Below are 23,374 nucleotides of genomic sequence, written 5' to 3'. Positions count from 1 at the left end.
AGAAACGTACGTTAGCATTTCCTCTACGTTAATGATGCAGAAGTAAATAAAATCAAAATGCGTCATCGGATTTCCCCTGACCTCGCGCAAGGGTATAAAAGACCGACTGTAAACTCAGTCAGTAACAGATAGAGGAGAACATAAGACTGATGACTTACCTCCCATGTGATGACCAGTTCATATCTGCTTCCACCCCCTCCACCCACATCACCTGGGGCTGCATCTGGAACTGCAGAACAAAACAACTTGTCCAACTCATCTACATGTATGCAAAACAAAGTGGCGGCGCTCGGTGTTAAGTGAATTCACTGCACCTGCGTCCTCTGTTCTCGTCTTCACCGACACGGGACTGGGTTCCCCGACTCCGACGCCGTTTCTGGCCAATACCCGGAACTCGTATTCGACCCAGGCGTTCAGATCAACCACAATAGCTGTGTGGATGTTGCCATCAATTACCTCTGGAACTGGAAGAAATTAGACAGTGTGATAGAAACTGGCTGTATATTACAGATAAGGTCGCTAACGTAATACATGAATATAAAGAACCTCTTTTATAGCATTTAATAATAGAAAAAAAACCCCCAGGAATGTCAAAAGTAAGTTTAGAAAGTTACATGAGTTCACATAATATCTCACTACAGTAGAAAACTACCAATGTGTTACGGCCCTGGGCCTTGTAGACTGGGCTGCAAGTGTCTTGTCCATTTTTGTGCTCCTCCCCTTTGCAGGTGTCTCTGATCCGATGATTGGGAGCACAGAGTATTTTAACCTGGCTGTCGCTGGTCGCTTGTGGCTTGTCACCTCAGCGTCCACTCTGCCGCTGCGATGTTTGGTTGCCAGGCCCTGGCTCCCCTCCTTTTGCACTTTTGAGTTTGTCTTTGTTTTGGCACTTCAACACTCCCATATGCACTCACACAACACATCCAAGCATTTGCATTACACCACTGATACTGAGATCCACAATCCATTGTTGTTTTTGTTAATAAATACTCATTTGTTTGCACTTTAACCGCGGCATGGTCTATTGTTTTTGTTACGACCCTGAGCCAGTCGTAACAATTGCAAGAACTACACTTGAGTTTTTTGTGCTTGCTTAGATTTTCACGAGCAAAGATTTTGAAACTAAATGAACACCACAGAGATAAATACATTAATTTGAACCGACAACGAAACATTTTCATTTGAAGTCCTTCATCTAAAAATTCAAGAGAACGACAAACCAAAGCAAAATTTAAAAAAGGCTTTGCAGTTAGCACTGATGTCTGCAAAACACTTTATTGCCACTGCATTAACAATTCAGCTTGCAGCTTGTGGAGAGGATAGGGAGCATTGATTTTTAATGGTATTCAACATTTTGTAAGCTTTAAATAGGAAATTGGTCTGCAAAATGTTGTAATATTTCTAATAATATATGCATAGAGATAGAAATAAATATATTCCATCTAAAAAAATTCTAATTTAATGTGACATTTTTTCATTTTCTGTATTTACTTAAATCAATGTATTCTATTTTTATTAATTTTTTCTCACTTTTGTAATCTGTATTTATTACTTTTTTTATTGTACATTGATTTATTTACGTGGCTTAAATTACTTCCAAATTCTTTGTCAGATTGTATTTAATGTATACATCATGATGCCTTAAAGGTTAATTTAGAAGCCTTTGCAAAGAACCGTAAAGATGCTTCTTTAAGATTAAAGTCTTGTGAACTTGGCAGAAATCTGCTCTTGGTCTCCACTCTCACTAAGTGTTGGTGAAGACGCTAAAGGAGTTCGAGGACGTTGAGTGCACAAAACTTTAAACGTCCCAAATACAAAGGGCTCATTTTGTCAAGAATGCTTGTTTTTTATTGACTTCTTTTTCATCAAATTACTTGATTACATTTACTTTATTCGAGAAACAAGAAGAAAATACCAGCTAAAAATTGATGACTCAGGTGGAATGGCAATTAAGTTTAAGGTAGCCATGTGCGCATACATTAAATGTAACTTCATGTTAGAAAAGAATTTGAAACGTCATTAAAACACATCAATTAATATGCTTTAAGATGCAAATATATCTACCTGTATTGACCCGCTGCCAGCCCACAGTGAATGGAGTTTTTGTCTGGATGATGTAGCTGGTGATGGGGCTGCCGTTGTCTCTGCCGGGGCTCCACGCCAGCTGAGCCGTGCTGTCTGTCACCTCCTCCACCGTCACCGATTCCGGGGGGCTGGGAGGGCCTGGCTCAAACACAAGGAACAGACACCGTGAGGAAGTCGCACATTGCAGAAGATGCACAGACGACGGCTCTGCTGCATAAGCAGAGTGTGTTTTTCCAGATTCTGCGAAGGAAAAAAAATGAGAGCAACAGCACACAATAATCGGAAAACGCACATCCAAACCCAGACTGTAATGTTCCACGGCTCCGAAGCGACGCCCTTCACGAGGAATTAAAAGTTAATTCAGGATTTATCCTCCTCTTTTCCCTCCCAACATGTAATCCCTGCCTTTCATAGTCCTCCCGGTAATGGATCGATTGAAACAACGGAGGAGCGGGGAGTCAAATTAAAAGCTAAAAGATGAAGACGGGGCCCCTCGCAGCCCCGAGGAGCCAAAGTTTTATCATTTATTTGAATTATCCCACCAATTAAGCGGTGTGATGTTTTACTTTAGCTCCCTGTTTTATTGGATGTGTTGGCTCATCAGAAATAATGGACCACTGGAGAACAGCGCGTCAGACTGCTGAATAATAAGAATAATAAAAAAGAAAATGGTATCAACTCTGCTCAGAGAAGCAGCTTCTAATTTAAAGCTAAACAGTTTCATTATTGACCTGATTTTAATAAACAATCTGGGTAAATGAAAAAAAACAAAATAGTGATCTTCAACGAGTAACGGCTGATCTACAGCTTACAACTTTACACTACTGCCCTCAAAAATATTTAACCTAAAAGCTGTGGCTTTAGAGATATTGATCACTTTAAAACTCATTAGTGGCTCCCAATAACAAAAAATAAATAAAAAAAACTTTAATATGCTGGCCTCATTAATACATATTAATGAGCCAGACAATCAAGGATCAATTCCTTATCCTCTTAATTATATTTGGTTGGCTGAAGGCGACAGGATGCAGTGAGTCTCCCTGGAGCGTTTCAAAGATCTCTCATTAACATGGGCAGACGAGTGTCAGTCTGGGTTTTTATTTCTCACTCGGCGCAGGCAGACGGCAATATTATGCTGATTTGATTTGAATCTCACCCAACTTTGTGAAATGTACACTCTCTCTCTTGTCAGTCCTGAATATCAGAGTGGCGAAACAATGATAAATCTCAAGCAGTAAACGGAACAGAGTGACTGACGTGCCTCTTTTATTTTTTCCCAGGGCCACGATGGGGATGCAGCTGTCAAACTATAGCGAGGAGCGTCCTCCGAGCGGTTTGAATGTTATTGACCACGATGTTATCTTTACACGGCGACCTTCTCCATTGCTGTCCTCCTCATCCAGAGGAGTGTTTGTGAGGCATCATCTGAAGCATTAACTGCTGCTATTGTGGAAAACAAGCACCCGGATGATCACTCAAGAGCCTTTTGTGTCAGAAGCGATTATCATTGACCTTCAGTGCGGCGAGGGGAGGGGACCAAAAACAAGACTGAAAATCACACTCTGAAACATGACTAAAACAGAGGGTTATAAAGAAAAAAAAGTGCAAATAACACTGGTAATCGCATTTGCTGTGACTACAAAGGGCAACGTGTGTTGTTTATTTCTTTACTCGGACTGTAATAATCAAAATAGAAAATGATTACGACTGATAAACCCCATGCGTTGTTGCCACCGGGTTAATGAATGAGCTTTCATTTACTTTGGCAAGAAAGTCAATAGTTTTTGATTGCATTTAGAAAGGCTTATATGCAAGAAGAATAATTTCAATTTTTTCCCCAAAATTTAACTGCACCGCCTCGGTCCTACGACCTTTTCTTTCTTGATACACGACATTAAATCTTAACTGAGAAAGGTCAGGATTACTGAAAAATATTTCCATTCACAAGATGTCACAGAAAGTTTTTTCTACTCTCTATAAAGGTTTTAAACTTTTGATTAATTTACAGCTTATATAGAGTCGCTTAAAGGCCGGTGGACGTTTTTAAGAAAACACGTCAAATACATTTCTTTCTTCTGTAACATCAAGGGGAAATAAAAAGAAAAACACAATAAAAATTGATGTAAACTTTTGAATAGAAAGAAAGTTGTCTCTCTCATTATGTCACCATTTACCAAATAGCAATGATTTAGGAAGTACTGATTGACCTAAACCCCAAAACTTTAGTTTGATTTTAGTTTAGACAATACACAAAGTCATTTTTCACTATTTGTAGTGACAGCTCAGTCTGATTTCTTTCTGGTCCATGAATATCCACTGCTAGCGAAAGCACTAGCTGCTTTTTCGCAACTAGACATGCTAGCCTCACAAATCGTGAACAAAATGTTTGAAAGACAGGCTAAAAACGGCTGCTCTGTAATCATTTTTCAATGTTTAATTAATAGCCTAGAATGATTTCCTAGAGTAGAGCTGCATCCAGCGCAGCAACTCTTCTCCAACACCACCTCTGCTCCTAATAAGAATAATTAATGACCGTTTAAGTCAGGAAGGTTTCCTAAATTAAACTCTATAGTGACCATAAAATGAAAGGATAATTTAACAATTTAACACATCTAATTGTAAATCAGGCCGTATCTCGGACTGCCCTGCACTTTATTTTAAATTCAAAAGAACTCATGCCATATGTGTGACTTTTGTGTTCTTGTGCCTGCAAAAAAAAAGATTAAAAAGATAAAAAAGTTAAGCTGCAACATAACTTACACACAAAACCTTCTGACAGGAGCAAAGAGGATTTCTTCATTCGTAGATTTCTAATGTACCAGCAATAAGAATCTCAGTAATGTCACAGTTTTGAAAAAAAGAAAAAGCCAAAAGTTTACTTACTATAAATGTATAACTAACAGTCAAATTATTAATAATCATATTTTTAAAAATACAGACTGCTTTTATTTAAAGCTCTTTGCAAGAGATAAGATGGCTACAGCATCACACCAGCTTGAAATTAGCGTTGACAAAAGAATTGCTATTGATGCTTCGCAAATCGGTAAGTGCTGATGTAGACTGCATCTTCAGTTGCTTACAAGGCTAGACAGGTGGCATATAATTTACTTCACATTTATCGTTCACATCAAATGCTTAGCTATAATTCAACATCTACCTCCCAAATCAAGTAAGTGTTACTGCAAAGCCAATTAACATCTCTCAATCTGAAGTTCATGCATCTGTAATGTAAATGCTGCCTTAACCACAGCAGCTTGTTCTAGCTAATAAAAACTGAACAAATGTAATTGCCTTTTATTTCAATAGGAAGGAGTAGGTATAACCTCAATTAGATCTTTCTTTTCAATGATCATCAATACCATTCAGGGGGTTCTTAATGGATCTCTTTACCTAACGTGTAAACAAAAGAAGTGAAGGTCAGAGAGATGAACCTTTTTCCATTTTTTTTTGTAATTAAGTAGTCTGCCAGGTGGTTTACTGCATCAGCATATAATATAACCATACATTGATTAGCAGCCCTCAAACTGAGTCAGTTTATTCAAAAGGAGGGATGAAATAAAAAGACTAATTAGGCTTTGAAATCTCTTTGAGAGAATCCAATTTTAAGAGGGTGTAAGGAAATTATAGTTCTTTAGAGTATTCTTTGTCAAGTGCTCAAAAGCACGAGATGCACTGTGAGCTGTGAAGCAAACTATTATTTGCTCTGATTCAGTCAAGTGGAGCAAAGTAGAATGGATGACTCAACGGAGATAGAAAACAAAATGCAATCTAGGCTCTGCGGCGGTAAAAGAAGTATTAATGTTTTACGAAGACCCAAACGGGTTTACCTAAAAATTACAAAGTAAACGACAAAACCAGACAGAGCTAAAGGAATTACCCAAATAATTGATAGACAATTGAAGTCAGAACCCACTAACACCCATTTTATGGCTCACCCTCGTTGCGAAGGGTGTCGATGACTGTATTCAACTTTAGCAGTTTTCCCCATGACTGTGTGTCCTTCTGTCCCAGACAGAGACGGTTGAAAGGATCTGGAAACCTTTGCAGGTGTTTTGAGTTAATTAAGCTAATCTGTAGTCATTTTATGTTTGCGATCAATTGGAAAAACCTTCTCCTGCGACTGCTTTCTCACACACACTCACAGCAGGAAGGCTAGGAAAAAATACTTTGTTCTTCTTGCATCATCCAAGACATAGTTCTTAAAAATAAATCATAAGTAGATAAAAGTGGTATTTGTGCAAACCGGAGTGAGGAAATAGGCTAGAAAATCCTTGCATTCAGTCAAGATTACAGAATTGGTCACTGCTGTCTAAATGGTACAAAGGTGATGTTAGGATTTGTTGGTGTTTTGGGCTTCATTTATGTTTCTGATTCTTTGTTTTTAGTCAACAGGCCTAATTCTATTCAGTTCATCAACATTGATTTGAAGGCATTTCTGTATCTGTTCATTCCTTCGTATTTAGAGTATTTATTCTCACGTTCTGTTTTTTTTGAGTTCAGATTTTTGCTGTGTTTGATTCTTTTCCCCCATTGATTTGTTGCCGCTTTGAACCCCAGTTCAGTCTGTCTGTGTTTATTATTTAACCTCTCCGCTGTCTGCCAGTTTGCTCCCATTCACAGCTGTCATCCATCTCCTGATTCCCCCTACGTCTGCACTCTCCCTGAGTTGTTTCCATTCGCCTCTGATTAGTTATTCTGGTTGCTTTGTCAGTTCCACCTCTCCCCCTCAGTATATATAATCTCATCACTTCACATTGTTCCTCACTGTTCTTCTCATTACTTTCCCAATTACTACGTCTGTCGTGATGCCTGTTGTCACTCTTCACTTCGTGCCCCGTTTTCCCCGTGATCATCTTTGGGAGTGTTGTTTTGTTTATTATTATTATTATTATTATTATTATTATTATTATTATTATTATTAAAGGCTCTGCTCTGCAGTAAGTCTCTGCACTCGGGATCCTCTACAAAAAAAAAAACTCCACCGTGACACAATCAAATCTTCAAGTGATTCATTTTCACGGAACAGCGTTCTCCAGATGCGTTTCTCTGAATCTTTCAATTGCTTTAGTGTTTGAAGATAAACTAAAGCACAACTTCGAGAAGAGTCAACATATTAAATGTGTGACTCATCTCAAACCACTCTGCCGAGTGAATTATTTCACGGCGCACATTTATTTTGACCCTCGAAGAAGTTTGTATGCATAAGCTTACAAAAGAGCTGATAAAAATATTAAAAATAGCCCATGCAGCTACGTGTAAACCTGTTAATGAATTGATGCTGTTTTTTTTCCTTTTTCTTTCTTCCGTTTTTATTCCTCTGTGGCACACAGAGGTGATGGAAGCAGGCCAACACGTGCATTCGGCACACATGCATGCAGCCTCTGCCATTTTGTTAAAGGTCTGCAGTGATCAAATAAAGACATTTTCTTCCTTCCTGTGGCTGGCTCTCTAACTCAGCTTCATGCCTTTTTTGAAGCTATTCAATCCAAAGCGTGAGACATCCGTGACAGCTGCCGTGAGCAGGAAGTGTAAATAATGCACAGTCTGAGTCACAGTCAAGTTTGTTTCCAGTCAGTTCTAGGCCAATCTATTCTCCCTGCTATGTTCCTGCTTCGACTTAAAAAGCAAGGATTTTTTTTTTTTTTTTTTTTTGCCTTACTTCTTGCCGCTCATTACGGCGATTTGCCTTAAAATATCTTTAACGTGCCAGGCTGAATAGTATGAATGGTAGGTATGCTTACAAGATAAAGTTATGGATCCAACCTTTTCAAATCCTGACACCGAGATCATCCCTCACCTCATCTGACATTTAGCACATTTGCCTTGTGTCAATTTGCAAGGCCGCTATTGATCCGAGCCGGAAACAACAATCTCTTCTCGCCTCTGCATTAAAACACGTCCCCTCCTTAAAACAGATGCTTTGCCTCCTCTTAGCAAAAGTTATTTTGTTCTGCCAAGTGTGGCTTTCCACAACTGTCTCTCTGGAGAAATGCATACTACATGAACAACAACAAGAACCTCTTCAAACACATTCTGTTGTCAGGTACATTCGCTACACGCAATATTGGATATTAGTCATTAAAATGAGGCAGAGAAACAAAGACAGTGTAAAATATTAACTGTTATTGTTCTTAAAAATTTAAACTGCTTCGCCAAAACTTCGTGAGAGAAAACCAAGTTTATATTTAATAGCAACCTGTTATTAAATATTAACAGACAAGGAAAACTATGTATTCCCGCGATTTTCAGAATAACTTTGAAGAAACATGTGCAATCACTAAACCAAAGCAAGTCAATTTAAGTTGAAAAACTCAGATGCCCTGAAAGTCTGCAGTTTGGAAAACCTCCTAAATCTTTCCATTACTTTAGAAGAGTTTCCATTATGCTATGCTGAACTTTTATCCCCCAAACTTAAGAAGTCTCAGAAGTCATAACTCAGATATGGGAATAATATTATGCTGAGTTCAAGTTGGGAAATCTGTGAAATATGCTATTTGTTGTGCTTAGTGACCAGGCTAAATAATATGAGAAACTTGAGAAACTAAAAGTCCTTTCAGGCACAATGTGCTTTAACAAGAAATAACTTATCTGAAGTGCCGCTATAAAGGGGTTTGATATAACTCTATTTATTAACCAAGTGAATCTGAACTAGAGCTTGACCACAACACCAATTTCAAAGTCAGAGTTCTAAATGCACGCAATTATTTATTTAACATCTTTATTTAACTTGGAATTCTGAAATACAAAACTCAATACACCATTGGTACTTCTGATCCTGGGTTTCTCGAACATTGAACTCTGATATTTTATATTTATATTTAAAAATGCCATTAATTACCCTTACGATTGAACTCTCAGTGTCTCCTGGGCTTTTTGCAGTCTGTTTCCACTTCTACTTTATGAACGTTATCTCGGCTGATACCGAAAGTCAATGCTCCCCACCTTAGCCGAGGAATATGTCAAATGTCCAAAGAAAAATGAAACCCTTTGCAAAGTTAATCAAAAAACAGTGTAACCCTTTAACAGTACTGAATTTAAAGGGAGCCATTGATTGGGTTTACAGCCTGATGTTGTAAAACCTACAGATTATTTTAAACAGTGGTCCCACTCTATAAAAGGACCCTAAGTTAATTTACAGATCATCCTTAACTTAAATCTGTCTCAAATATCTCAAGTAAACATTGACCTTGTGCAGCAGTGGTAAACCGTTAGTCATTTAAATGTAAAATCGGTTGCTGACACTATTTTCTGAAGGTTTGCAGTTATTTTTTTATTAGTGCATAACACATGGTGCAAAATATAAATACTTTAAATCCTTGGATATTGACCACTGAATTTACCTCCTATAACCACAGATGGCCAAAAGTAGGTACTCAACTTTAAAGGTTGCTGAAAAAAATGTTTTCCAAATTCAAATAGATTAGCATCTTCCCTTTACAAAGCTCAGAGTGACAACTAAAGCACTACAGGATCGCTGTCTGGGGTAAATTTCTGCAAGTGGATAAGAAATATCCTGGCTAGTGAAACAGGTACCTGAAAAGGAAACTCACCTTTTGGCACATGCTACAAGCTAAAGAAATAATTTCTATTTAAGTTAAATCAATCATCAACTTTGCAATAAAGACTGGAATTTATTTTTTTTTTCCTTTTTAAAAAAGAAACCAATTAAAAATCCTGGCTGCAAGCCCTGTTTTAATTAGAGAGTGCCAAGCAGAGGGAAGGTTTTCTTACCTTTTACAATCAATACAGCTACGGCTGACAGGCTCTCCACGTCTGTGTCCACAACGCAGATATATTTGCCGGCGTGGTACAGCTGAATGTTTCTGATCATCAGATCTCCGGCTGTTCTCTGCTAAGGAGGAGAGAGGGCTTTATGTAGCATGAAAGATAACAGACCCTGGGGCAGCTTATTAAAGAAAGTACTGAAGTATGTATAAGCTGCAGTAAACATAGCAGAGCCGTGAATATTTGCAGGTTTTGAGAGGGAGTGATGTTGAAGTAAAAGTGTGGTCAGAGCAGATCACAGGTAGCTGAAATAAAAAGCGAGATCAAAAATTACTCCCCAAAAAATGTTTATAAAGACTTGTGTTTCTTTTGCTGACAAGGTTGCAGCTTTTTTTTTGTATACAAGATTTCAAAAAGGTCAACATCTGCCCTTCAAAGATATGTTGCAAAAAAAATAAATAAATAAAAAAGAATTGAAAAAAAAAAAGCAGCAATTCAGGCAGTTCCTCCACACTCATAGGAAAAACAGACCGTCTACCTTTTCATCTAAGAGGGCACCCGGAAGCAGTGAACGGTAAATTAGTGGTGAAATTGTTCTACTGGCACTGGCAGCAAAACAAGAAAATATGGCAGCAGACCTGACGTGGTTTAATTATGGAAATTAAATTCCCCGAAGCAGCAAAGTTTAGTTGATAATCTCTTCGGAGTGAAGACATTCTCGTATTTCTGGGTAAGGACTCTCTATTCGGATAAGAACACTGTCAGTGAGACGCAGGCGGAAAGAATGGCTGGTCTCAAGGGTGCGGAGACGTACAGAAAATGTTTTGTCATTTGGGTGTTTGCCACGCTTTGATTCCTTCACAAGACACGTCTAATGATGTGCATCCACTTCCTGTTACGCGAGGCTGTGCAGCAGGCCATGTCAAAGCAGAATTCAAGGCGAGCCTGGGCTTATTAAAAAGCAGATGAGCTGAGCTGAGACTGAGCTGGAGTTGAAGAAGACTACTTAAAGTGATTTCCACCTGTCACAATGGCTGAACACCTGGCACATTACCTACATAATGACTTTTATATGGGAACTGCATTTCAGCGTACGGACCGACTTGTTTCCATTCACAGAAATACAATTGGAAGCACATAGGACTTCAATAATCTATTTGCACATCCTTCCGCAGATTTTCACCTAACCACGCTGGTTTTTTATGCCTCAGAGGAGACATTTAAAGTTGCAAAATGGATGACATCAAACTGGCCGCAGCTATACTGGCCGCTGTTAATACTCCCAAGAAATTCATTGTAAGCTGGTCGTTTTTTAGCTTAATGGTAGAGATGGAGTGAAAGCTGTGCCCACTTGCACGTTAAAAAAGGGAGACCCAAGAACTTTTCCAGAACTGGTTGAGTTTCACCTTGGTGTTTGAACAGGCGTTATGTGAAGTTTTAAAGAAATTACACTTTTAATTATCACAGTTATGTTAGATTTGTGTTGGTTGCCTCTTCAGTTTGACCTCATTTCATGTTTTGAAATACAAATTAATTTCTTGCTGGCCTAGAAACATATTTTTTCCAAAGCAGGTAGATATGCACTGATATTTAGCCATTCCAGCAAACCTGTGAAAGAAATCTGCACTGTAGTTTATTTAATTAACTGAAATGAAAGCATTCTTAATAAATAATCCACCACCAGCTTCGTGAGGGGCATATATGATGGCTACTGTGTTGAAGGTGTTTAGGTAACATTAACATAAAAGCAATAAAATCCTTTGAAAGAGTCAAAAACATAAAAATAAGTTGATTACTTACTTATTGAATAACTTGATTAACTTACTAATTTTTCATAATTTATTTAAGTCTTTAGAACATAATGGTCTTATTAAATCCTTGGAAAGGTTTTAAATTGGAACTACTAAAACCATCTTAAATAAAATGTGGAAACATCTGAGAGAAACGTTTCATTGACATGGCAAACAGGTTTAATGACTGAGCTGGTATCAGCAGATAACAGGGAGCCGCAATTTGCAAATACACACATTAAAAAAGAGAAAAAGAAAGAAACAAACAAGAAAAATGCAAAAAAGATCATACATTTTCAGCATAGAACAGAAGCGAGGAGAATCAGCAGAGTCCTAACATACAATAATGTATCAATCTAACAGAAGAGGCAATAAAAGATCTCTTCAGTCTAAGGTTTTACACTGTGTCATTCTCCGTCTTAATGGTAAAAGTTAAAACCAGGCCTGGTTGAAAACACGGTTCAAAATGTCACCCCCGAATCATTTTGTCTTGATTTTTAAATTCTGAAGCCCTGATTTCCAGCAAATGTTCTCTCCTTCACAGAGTGGACGTAGCCCTTTCTTCTAATATAAGTTATAATTGACCGCTTATATCACAAAGGAAATAGTGTTTTTCCGCAAAATTGGCTCCAGTGCTTAACCACGTCTGATGCTTAGCTTTTAGCTTAGCTTAAATGTACTTCCTGTCACCTGGGAGCTATCTGTCACTCAGTCAATACTTTCACACCCAATTAATGCATGCATGTCTATGTTTTAATCTGAATCTCTGGGAAACAGCTAGCTGGTCTCTGATTGATGCTAGCAGTTTAGCACAGCTTTTCTTAGTACCATTTGATGACGCTAATGGTGTTTAACAACTGATTTCAAATGGTGCTTCAGTGTAAAAGAGCATCTGTGAGCGCTACTGAATGACCTAAATTTTGATTAGGAAAATCAAGGGAAAGCACATTGGATATGCCTTTCACTAAAGCATTAAAAAAGATCTTTGGATTTTGGCCAAGTGAAGTTTTCCAGTCAAACCAGCAGGTAGAGTGGAGTAAATAACTTTCTACATCAAAACTCATTTACCATAGGCTACCCTAAAATGTCCACTATGTAATTGTTTTACACAACTTTAAAATGTTAGCCATAAATCCTTCTGCATACTTTCATGCAGGCTAGAGTAGCTAATCTCACAAGAAATTAATCGCCAGACAATATGTGTTTTTTTTTTGTGGCAATTTTCCTTACAATGATTTTGGGTCAGACACAGATTTTTCATTTCTTTTCTTATCCATTTTGAACAACTATCCAACCACAACCGGTGCTGCTACACAACAAAAGAAGAAGAGCTGCCAGAGTAGAGCAGAAGAAGAACAGCTAGAGAAACTGGAACGTAGTGAGACCAGTGTTTGTTTTCAATTTAGAAACACTGAAAAGAATTGCTTCTGACAAGACCTCACCAGTGTGCGTTGTTTCCTAGAAAGAATTAGGGGCATATTTTTTGATGTGTCAAGAATAAACAGGAGGAAAACAAGAGAGATGTTGTTTTCAGTCTAGTTTGATGTTGTCTATTTGACTTTTTTTGTCCAAAATTATCCGTCCAGAAAACAAAACTAATCCAGTAGTTTTAAATACGATGCTTAACATTTGATTGGTTGTCAGTCTTTATGACCCCACCTCCATTTTTCAGTGATACTTCTTCTCAGCTAAGCTAAGATAGCACTACTGCATGCTTAAGGCATAACTTATGACAGTGTAAACACAAAGAACTGGTACAAGTCAAATTCTACAACTACTTTAACACTGAAGCTAATTCGGTGAAAAAATAAGATATATTTAGTTCATTAGGGTTTTTAAAGAATAACTCAAAATAAATATCTGATTAGTACACTTCTATGTATGAGTAAGGGTCACTTACGCCGCCTACAAGCTCAAAGTGGCCGTCTCCCTTGGTGATGAGTTGTCCATTAAATGCCCAGGAGAAGGACACATCCAGTACAGGATCACTGGCCACCTGGCAGGGCAACACGATGCTCTCCCCTACAATGATCTCCATATCCACTGGTCCCTGAATGATTCTGGTTGGATCTGCCATAAAAAAAAACAAGAAACAAAAAAAAAAAAAAACATAAAGTCTGAAGCATAGCTGCCAGACTTTCACAATAAACGAGGTGTTTAGCTGCAAACAGAAAAGCAGACCTTTTGTTGATTTCACTGAAAACAGAAGCAGAGATGCAACACTTTCCGGAAAACAAGCTCTGTACAACAGTGAGTCACAGGCTTAGCCATGTTGTCTTTGCACAGAAAGGTCCCAGTCAAATACTGTGTGATTACATGCAGCCTGCTGCCTCTAAAATGGGTAATAGGATGACACAGATTGTATAATCTTCTGAAATCCTGATGGAAATTGCAATGCGCTGCTGATCAGATAAAACCGCACATAATAGGCTCCGGTGTAGATCTAGTACGGGAAACGAGGAGCGCCGCTTTAAAGTACACTAAAGCAATCATTTAGAGAAGTCCTCTGAGCTTCAAAAAGGCAAGATAATGAAAGTGAGGAAATCAGAGAGAGAAGGTGGAGCACAAAGGAAGAGAACTTGTACTTTTACATCTTTACTTTACGCTGAATGTCAAGGAGAAAAGTCGCTGGTAAAGAATCGACGTCTCGGTCAGAGCCGAGCATCGCTGACCTGTTTATGTCTATGATAAATACTCAAGTCATCTATAGAAATAACTGACCTTGGCGATCGTAGCGGCAGACAATATCAGCACATTCAGCACATTAACAAAACCAATGAGAAACCCGGAGAACACCAAGCTGTCACTCCAGAGGCGAAAAGAAAAAAAAAGAGAAACGCATGTTCAACAATAACAGCATATGTGACACCACCTCACTAATGCTTCCACTGCTTCCACTCAAGGCACTTTCATTTGCTGCAGTAAATTGGTTGTTTCAGCTGCTTTGAGGAAAACAGTGTTCAAGTACTTTGTCAAATACGTTCCGAGCGGATTATTGCAGCCTCACAAAACCCCTGAAAGACAAGCCTTTTCGAGTCGCAGAGCATGTTTTGATTATGCAAGAAGAACAAAAATAAATAAATAATTCAGCTTTTTGTCAAAGTATGCAAAAATGCTTTCTGCTAAACGCAATTCAGAGAGCAAAATGTAAAAGGTTGCGATTGGTGAATGACCTAAATGCAGCAGTTCCTTCTTGTGCTGACGCACGCCGAGCAGTGAATTGTGCTTACTAAGTGGAGAGGTATTTAACAGCGCAGCTCACCCGTAACCAGGAGCCTTCCAGTTGTGCTTGACATCCCGAATCTGTTCCTGGCGAAGCACGTGTAGCTGCCTGCGTCCAACTTGCTCACATTGGCCAGCCTGAGAGTTCCGTCTGGAGAAAGTGTGATCCTGTGCAGGCGGAGGCAAACACAGACAGCGACAACATAACGCTGAAAACCAGATGTATAAACATACAATTTGAATAAACGTGTTTTTTTTTGTTTTAGGTCAAAATTGTTTTATCATTTTCCTATAATGATGAAGTTTACATAAATACCTATACACTAAGCTTACTTTGGCTTTAAATTGTCTGTGGAAGCTTGGATGGCAAACTAACACTTCTTTTTCAGGTATATGGCTCGGAATAAATTGTGTATCCTTATTCTACCTTTTCACGACTCTTTGCTGGACCATTTCTGCAGATGGGACATCAAGTTTGAAGGCCGCCTTGCTCACATCCACCTTTTCAGCTCTGACAGCAAATATTCTAAATGGCTGAGATGAAGGCTTTGTGATGGCTAGCGTTGCTGTCTTTTGAGTTCCTTTGTAGCTAATTTAGTGATGTGGTTGAAGTTATTGTCACATTTTGAAGACCTATTTGTGCCCAAGATAAACTCTAGTGACTCTTGCAGCAAAACATTCACACATGATCCAGTTACTTTCACATTTTGGATGGTTTTCTCTCCTTTTTCCCTCCCGCCACCCACAGAGCACCACTTCCAACTCAGCTCCACCAGACTAGCGGCAGCAGCACTTAACAAACACCTGGTGGAACTAGGCATCTGCTGAGCTTATTATACAAACTATAACACTCCTAATAATTTTTATAAACAACATAAATGGATGACGGAGGATTATTGTTCTTAAAGAGACAGAGGCCAATTTTAAAATATGGTTATGATACAAAGTCAAACTTCTTTTAAGCAACTTAAAGTTCTGGTAGGGAGGAAAGTTTGATCTAAGGTCAGAAAAGGAGGGGAAAAAGTTAGGCGTCTTTAAATACTGTATGCAAATGCCTTCCTTCAGCTGGAACTTGCTCAATCAACATTTAATCAATGCATAAACACTGATTTAATTTTTTTCCTGTGCTCCACACTATACATGAGGATCTTATAGTTAATCGCTGTTTGTATCTGGAGTCACTATTGATCAGATCAAGAGAGCAGAGCGTGGGAATAAATGCCAGCGATGTCCTAATTACATACCCATGGACGACTGCTAACTAGTTGCTGTGATTACCTGTCGTTGGTGTGGATAGGCAGGTTCCCCTTCTTCCATAAAATGCTTGCTGTCGGGTAGGCCTGGGGCTTGCAGTCCAACGTCACCGTTGTTCCGGCTTTGGCTTTGAGCAAAGCTCTGAGGACGTTCCCCGTGAAGTCCGGAGGAGAAGCTGATGGTGGTGGGGGTGAAAGCAAACTGTCTTTTAGCACAAGACTGCAGGAGATCTCACAAGGCATTTGAAGCACTGTAATTCAATCTGTGAAAATCAATAAATGTTGAAGAGATGGAGACAGATGCTTTAATTATTTGTAATGAGAATGGAATGGATACGGAGAGTAACAATGCTGTGAGTTTTATTTTCTCTTGCTTGGGTTGCATTGAATAAAGGCATCAGTTAAAGCAATGCATCAAAAATTACAAACCAATTCTGTGTAAAAATTGAACTTTGTAAATGATGGAAGTTTGTTGTTTATCCCGGTCACATAAATGTACGCAAAAGTATTCGCACCCATTGCATTTTTTCAGGTATTTAGGGTATTTATTCAATTTCTTTAACAGATTTTAACAAATTAAGGCTGAAAATTTGTCAATTTGTCTAAATAACACATTAATCGCAGACAAACGTTACACAAAGGGTCCATAAATAGCAACTCTCCAGTCGTGGAAGATTTTAGAGTTGTTCTCCTGTCTTAGAGGTAGCAAAATGTCTTTTGCTACCTCTAAGATGTTTTCCTACAAGACTGTTCGGTGTTTAATTCTGGTTATTCTTCCTTTGGCAGGAAGCAGGTTTCCCATCTATGTTATAAACAAAAGTATTCCCACAGCATGAAGCTATCACTGCCATGTTTTAGGGTGACATGCACAGTTAGTTCTTCAACAAATAAGAGTTTTGTAGGCAAAATAATGCGTGACATAGTCCAACATTGACTTTTTGTTTCTTTTTGTTTTGTTTCTTCAATTGAGGTCAGATCTGAGAAGCCAACAACTTATAGTTGTCCTGTCAACAGATGAGCTCCTTCTGAATCACCATAGCAACTTCTCACTACTCTATTTACTATTTCGGTGACTTCTGAAGGTATTGCATCAACAACCACTTCACGATAATGCTTTACTTTGTGTTGGTCAAGCACATAAAATCTCTATAAAGGTTTATGGTTGTAATGTGACAACATATGAAAAAATATAAAAACAATTAAAGCGGGAGGAATCATTTTGTAAGGCACTAGAAAGACAGTCAGAAAAAAAAGAAGAAATCTAAATGCGTTTGACAACACAAAATCATCCTCACTTGACCCCATCTACCCACTAAGCCAGACAACCTTTAAGAAAGACAGTAAGATGACCTTTAGATTCTTTTGGTAACAATGATTTGGGGATTTAGGAGATAAATGCCATCCTACCTAAAACCATTAGTTCGGCTGCAAAATATATGACGCCGTGTTTGTTCTCAGCCACACACTGGTACATGCCAGCATCAGATAGCGTGAGCGGCGACACCGTAAGGACCCCATCCTCCACGTGGATCCTGTCCTGTGAAGACAGGGATGAAAGAAAGCAATTATTGCTTGAGAGTTAAAGGTAGCTTTTTGCTTTTGCATGTCACACTCTGATAAATGTTGGTAAACAGCAGATTTCCGAAAACATTGCCACCGCTTGCAGATTAAATCAAGATAGTGTGGTTTTTATTCCTTCAAGGTTCTGTGTGTACATCGTTCTTAATAAAAGCACGCTTAGTTTATTTTAAAAAAAGGAGAGATCGAGTTTTACCATTTCATCGCTTGTCCTGTGTACATACAGCATACAAATCATGAGACATACAGCTCTCTTTAAATTTATTAGGAACCCTGGAAAAGATCTTTAAAAATCATAAAGATAATTTGATCTATTATTGTAATTACATCATCTCATGCTAGACAATTTGGACAAAGTCAACCTTTAACTTGTCTAAATTTCAGGATGGTGAAAAAAAAATCCACAGTACACTTACTGTTTCGTGTACAGTTTTTGTTATACTAGTTAGTCACCTTGTGAACCCTGTTTTAAAACTACAGAGCAGCTTGGCTACTTGAGCAAACAGCCCAACCAATTATAGTGTGATGTGGAGAAAAAATGTGGGCAGATTCAAAACTTTACGTCAGCAACAAGAAATGTGCCTCATAGTTACCCGTAGTAACTAATCAGCACAAACTCTCTACATTTTATAAACATATGTATAATCTACATATTTATCTAGCATTGGCTATGCTTGCTTAAGCTACTTTATTCCTTTTAAAAATACAACAAATCCACAATCAGTTTTACATTTCCATGTTATTAAGTTTTACAACATAATAAAACTGAATTTAAAAAAAAGACAAGATTCATTGTTCAGTGCTGACAGAATTATGACATGAAATCCTATGTTTTAATGTTTTTTAGTAAACCAGTGTAATAGGACAGGATAGAGTCTCATAAATGCTAGTATATATGAGACAGAAGAGAAGTTTCAGAAGGTGAAATAAGATTGTTTCTGGGGCACAGATCTGTGGAAGAAAAAGATAATTTTGTTTTGGAGGGCCAGAGCAGTGTAATACACAGGAATAAAGGGTCTGGATCAGCAGCTAACCAACAAGCCTTTGGTCAGTGTGAATCACACCAGTTTCTTTGTAGAGATGAGAGAACAATCAGAGCAGCAATCGGTCAATAAGGGCTTTATCGTAGAGTGACAGACAGAAGCCATTACTTACTGAAAGAAACAAGACAGCCTACAGAGTCTCAGACCAGGTGAAGCCAAATCCTCTGACTGATGTAACAAAGATTGGACTAAGCTTGTTTTTTTTTTAATACTTTCAGCAAAAGAAATCACTGAGCATCATTTTATCAGTACCATCACTAACCATAGTAAAGAAAGCAGCATCTTCTGGGAACATATCTCGGCAAGAGGAAGTGGGAAACAAGTCAGGGTAAAAGGGCAGAGCGCTTATGCTCTGCGGTTTACATTTGAACAAGCCAACTGAAGTTGGAGTAAGATGACACAAAACGGCGCTTCAGAAAAGATCTAGAACTATTCTGGGATCACCCAGTGAGAAACGGATCTGAACCAAGAGCTCTGGAGAGACCTGAACACGACTCGGCACCACAACTCCCCATCCCATCTGGTTCAGCTGAAGTATTTCTGCCAAGAACGCTGGACGACGCTTCCAAATGAAAGGTGCACCGGGCTTGTAGGAATTACTTGGAAATCTCAACGCTGCTGCTGTTGCCATGGATCCTTAAACCAACAGCTATGAGTGAGAGAGATAAACACATGTTGCATGTTTCCCAGTATCACATGCTGTGCATTTGAAATTGAATGCATAGTTTTTTGCTAAAGTATTTACGCTCATTAAGTGTTCCATCTTAATATATTTTATCAGATTTTTTTTTTTTTGCAAAATTAGCATTTTTACAAAAGTTAGAGCAGGGGTGTGAAACTCATTTTCATTTTGGGTCATATCAAAAATCTGAATGTTCTTAAAGGGCCGGCTGTGCCACAATGTATTGACAGGACCCATTAAATTGTTAACATATCAGTAAATAGCTGTTGATCTTCAATAAGTGTTTCTTAAAATGAAATAATATTGAACGTCTATCCAGGATTTTGCGATTGTTTTTGTGTTTTCTTCTGCAATCAAAATCATAGATTTTGTGTTGCTAATTTATAAATATTTATAAGTAATTTTTGCTTTATTTGTGCTTATGTATGATGCTAAATGTGACATTTTAATAATCGCCGTATCGGTCACAGACTACAACTTGACATCAAGTAGGGCTGAGGAAGCAGTCACTTAAACACAATGTTTTTGGCCAATTTTGAGAAAATTTGTCTGTAAAATCTGAAAAAAAAAAAAAGATTTTGTATGAATTTAGCATGAGTTTTGCAGCTTTGTGAAAAACTGGAGGGAAATATTGATGTAATTTGGAATATAGAGAGTCACATAAAAAGCTACAGTGGGCCAAATTTGGCTCCCGGGTCTTGAGGTCTTGAGTCTCAATGCGCACAGAAATATGGCTTTTCTAAGATGCTGATGCTGAAAAGGCTACACAATGCTCCAACATTGCAGGGCCAGTTTTAATATTGAGTGGAACCTAAAAATAAGACTATTTTTAGGCAGCTGAATGTGAATATTTTACATACAAATGACCAAAAACTGCAGTTACTAGTATATAGAAATAATGTCACGCTCATAAAATGGCATTGGTTGAACTTCTAAATGTGTGGGCATTCAGTCAGTTATGTGATAACTAAACCATAGATGAAAAGAATAATTTCAAAGTCAAATGATGATGAGGCAAAATAAAGACAAAGTATGCAATTTAAATCCAAATCAATATAAAAAATACTGCTAAATTACTATGCTGGAATAATGAGAGACATTAATTTCTGTAATATCAAGTCATACTTCTGTTTTTAAGTCATTTTCATTTTTTAAAATCCAAAATCTAAAATAATTTCATTTAAAGATTTTGCTCATCCTTTTTGACACTGACAAGGAGAAACTATTTCAAACAAAATCGAATAAACACCTTTTTATAGATTTATAGTTTTTTTTAATACCTTTTTTTAAAAGGAAGCGCAAATGACCAAATTATACTAAAGAGCAACAGAACAAATGGTACATGGACCGTACACCATACAAAGAGGTGCGATGCACATCACAATTCTAAAGTTTAATTTCATTTCCTTCCATTAGCATGCACAACATTGTGTTTGTAAATCACGTGAAATCCCAGTAAAATACAATGAAGTTTGTGCTTGCAAGATATTAAAAGTTGGTATAAATACTTCTGCAAGGCGCTGCAGATTCTCTTTTCCTGTGAGATATTAAGATGCCAAGAAAATATAGAGTGACATTTAAGAATGCCTCTTTAATAATGATTTAAAAACTAATTATATTTGCTGTGTAATTCAGTGTGTCTCGCTGTGAGCTTTATTAAGGGTCATAAAACAAAAGGAAAAAAAAATACTTTTCAGCAGCCATTTAAAATCAGCCAAGTTTAAAACAACTGAGCTGAGAATATGCCAGACGTGCGTGCATGTCTCTTGTGGTTTGGACTGAGGTGTGCAGTCCATATAGTATATTTCACAGTAGATTAAGCCCATTGTCCCTAAATCTCAAGGAGCTTAAACATGCACCATGAATAATGAAAAACAACTCTCGACTCCATTCAAATGAAATGGCGCAATCTCTTGGGAACTCGACTGATCCGCTCTCTAAGACGCTGTAATCTGCCAAGGTGACGCTGAACCAGCCCCGGCGAAATCCAAGTCTCATCGCTGGCACACCTTTGCGAGATGTTTACACTCTCATCCAACACGCCGGAAAAACCGACAACAAGCTCTCACGCCGCGCTTCTCTGAATAAAATTGCTGAGCCACGGCTGCAGATTAAGTATTTAAAACGGAAACGCTTTTAGACGGCGGTGATTTACCTCTGAGAGGAGCTGCTGGCCATTCTTCAGCCAAGCGTAGGAGGGTTTGGGCTTTCCGTTGGCACGGCACTCCCAGTGCAGTCTCTCCTCTATGGCCATTGCCGTGTCCTTCATGGTCTGGATCCACTGAGGCTTGGCTGAGGACACAGAAATACCCCTCTTATGAAATATCTCACAAGAAACCCAGAGGAGGGCTCTTTTTAAGGAAGCGGCACCGGGCCCATTAAGTATGCCGCTTCCCAAATAGTTCAAAGGAAGCACAGATTGGCAGCTCAAACAGGATGGGCTTGTCCTTAAGGGGGTGGGGGGAGGAGAGAGAAACGATTGCATATTTCATCACTCAAATGTTTCACGAGCCTGTGGCAACACAAGATTACCATTAAACACTGAACCACAAAGCGGAAAACTTCTCGCCACTGGTAGAGTGCACATGACATCGCCACCCACCCCGACCTGTCACCTTAAGTGTGTGTAGAAAAACCCATCACCCCTGCACATAACTTCCAGCATTACATATGCACAACTTTTCAGATTTTTTTCTGTTGTTTTTTTATTTTTTCCTTTTTTTTTATGGGAAGAATGCAGCGCTCATAATAAGCACAGCTCCTTTGCAGGCGCCAAGCATGCTGTCAGTTCCAATGTCACAGGTGTCATTTTAGCTTCTGTAATGAATTCAGAGAAAAACGCAGCAGCCGGAATGAGCCAAGGGGGCAAATTTTAAATAGAACAATCGCATCGCCATAAAATAATAAAAATATTAAAACCAAGCAGGCATCTTTATTTATTTTTTGTTTAATCTCTAATTACACTCTAACAACAATAGAATTCCCATGTTTCTCATGCTACTATATTTTAAGGTGAAAGTGTAAAAGGGTAAACATTTTGAAACTTTTTCAGTTGTTTTCCAGCTCTAGAAAAAAAACAAAAAACTGAAAATCTCAAGCCGGAGCATGCAAACTTAAACAGAAAAGCCACACATCCAAGACTATAACCAGAAAGACCATCTTGCTACAAGGCAGCAGAGCTAACCGCCAAACTTGTAAATATTTATTATACCAGCTCTTAAAAAATGTACATGCAAAAAAAAAAAAAAGCTCCCATGTAGAGGTAAATGATTTAAACAAAAGATGTCACCACAAAACTCCCCCAAAGAATTACGTACAGTAGGAGAACAAATGTTTTGTTTAAATATGAAAATGATTCATAATCTAATTTCTCATGCATGTTGCTTTACAAGGATGTCAATAAATTAAACACAATAACTAAACTTTGTGAAACATGTTTTCGATGATCAGGACTTTTTTGTAGTTTAAAATGGGTTTTGAATAAAACCTCTCTTCAAAATTTCTGAATATTTCAAAGGTTATGTTGAGACTTTGGGTTCTTTTGAGACCAGCATCTGGCATTTCTTTGTTGATATTTACTCTTTTTTTTTAGCTGAAGAGCTGAGATTCCATAGTTGAACTTTAGAATGATGTTTTTCAGGTCCTTTTTGAGGCTTTTGCTGAAGTTTCATTGTGAAACTTCAGATTCTGTTCATATTACATACAAACTTCTGCATGCAAAAACTACATGAATACATGAATTAAATATTTGTGCAAATATGTAGCCTTACTGATGGTAACAGATGTGTTTCTTGGAAAAATCACATACCGTAAAAAGCCAGCCGACCGGTAGCTGTGTTTCTTCCCATTTTGTTCTCCGCCACACACTCGTACCCTCCTGTATCGTCCTGTTGGAAACTCGGGATCTCCAGCACTGCATTTGAATACTTCATTTTGACTTTGCTGGGAAATGGGACTCCGTTAGCCCTCCTCCAGGTGATTTCTGGAACGGGGCTG

At 38.2% G+C, this 23,374-nt stretch overlaps 1 protein-coding gene across 2 annotated transcripts in view; it reads right to left on the bottom strand.

The window, feature by feature from the left end:
- Positions 1–23,374, bottom strand: part of cntn3a.2 (contactin 3a, tandem duplicate 2) — a 72,969-nt gene that overhangs the window by 26,285 nt on the left and 23,310 nt on the right. The window contains exons 9-18 of one of the 2 annotated variants that reach the window (XM_008413432.3): positions 23,187–23,371; positions 21,534–21,670; positions 17,483–17,612; positions 16,101–16,251; positions 14,863–14,990; positions 13,501–13,670; positions 9,817–9,934; positions 2,065–2,223; positions 315–464; positions 159–229 (exon numbers count right to left, since the gene is read on the bottom strand). In XM_008413432.3, the coding sequence (XP_008411654.2) occupies positions 159–229; positions 315–464; positions 2,065–2,223; positions 9,817–9,934; positions 13,501–13,670; positions 14,863–14,990; positions 16,101–16,251; positions 17,483–17,612; positions 21,534–21,670; positions 23,187–23,371 (1,399 nt within the window). Of the gene's footprint in view, positions 1–158; positions 230–314; positions 465–2,064; positions 2,224–9,816; positions 9,938–13,500; positions 13,671–14,862; positions 14,991–16,100; positions 16,252–17,482; positions 17,613–21,533; positions 21,671–23,186; positions 23,372–23,374 lie in introns of both variants that reach the window. The other variant, XM_008413431.3, reaches the window with a different exon arrangement.

Source organism: Poecilia reticulata, chromosome 7, assembly GCF_904066995.2.
Source record: "Poecilia reticulata chromosome 7, P_reticulata-male-v2, whole genome shotgun sequence".
In the NCBI taxonomy this organism is placed as follows: Eukaryota; Metazoa; Chordata; class Actinopteri; order Cyprinodontiformes; family Poeciliidae; genus Poecilia; species Poecilia reticulata.
This window is presented reverse-complemented; position numbering and strand designations above follow the sequence as displayed.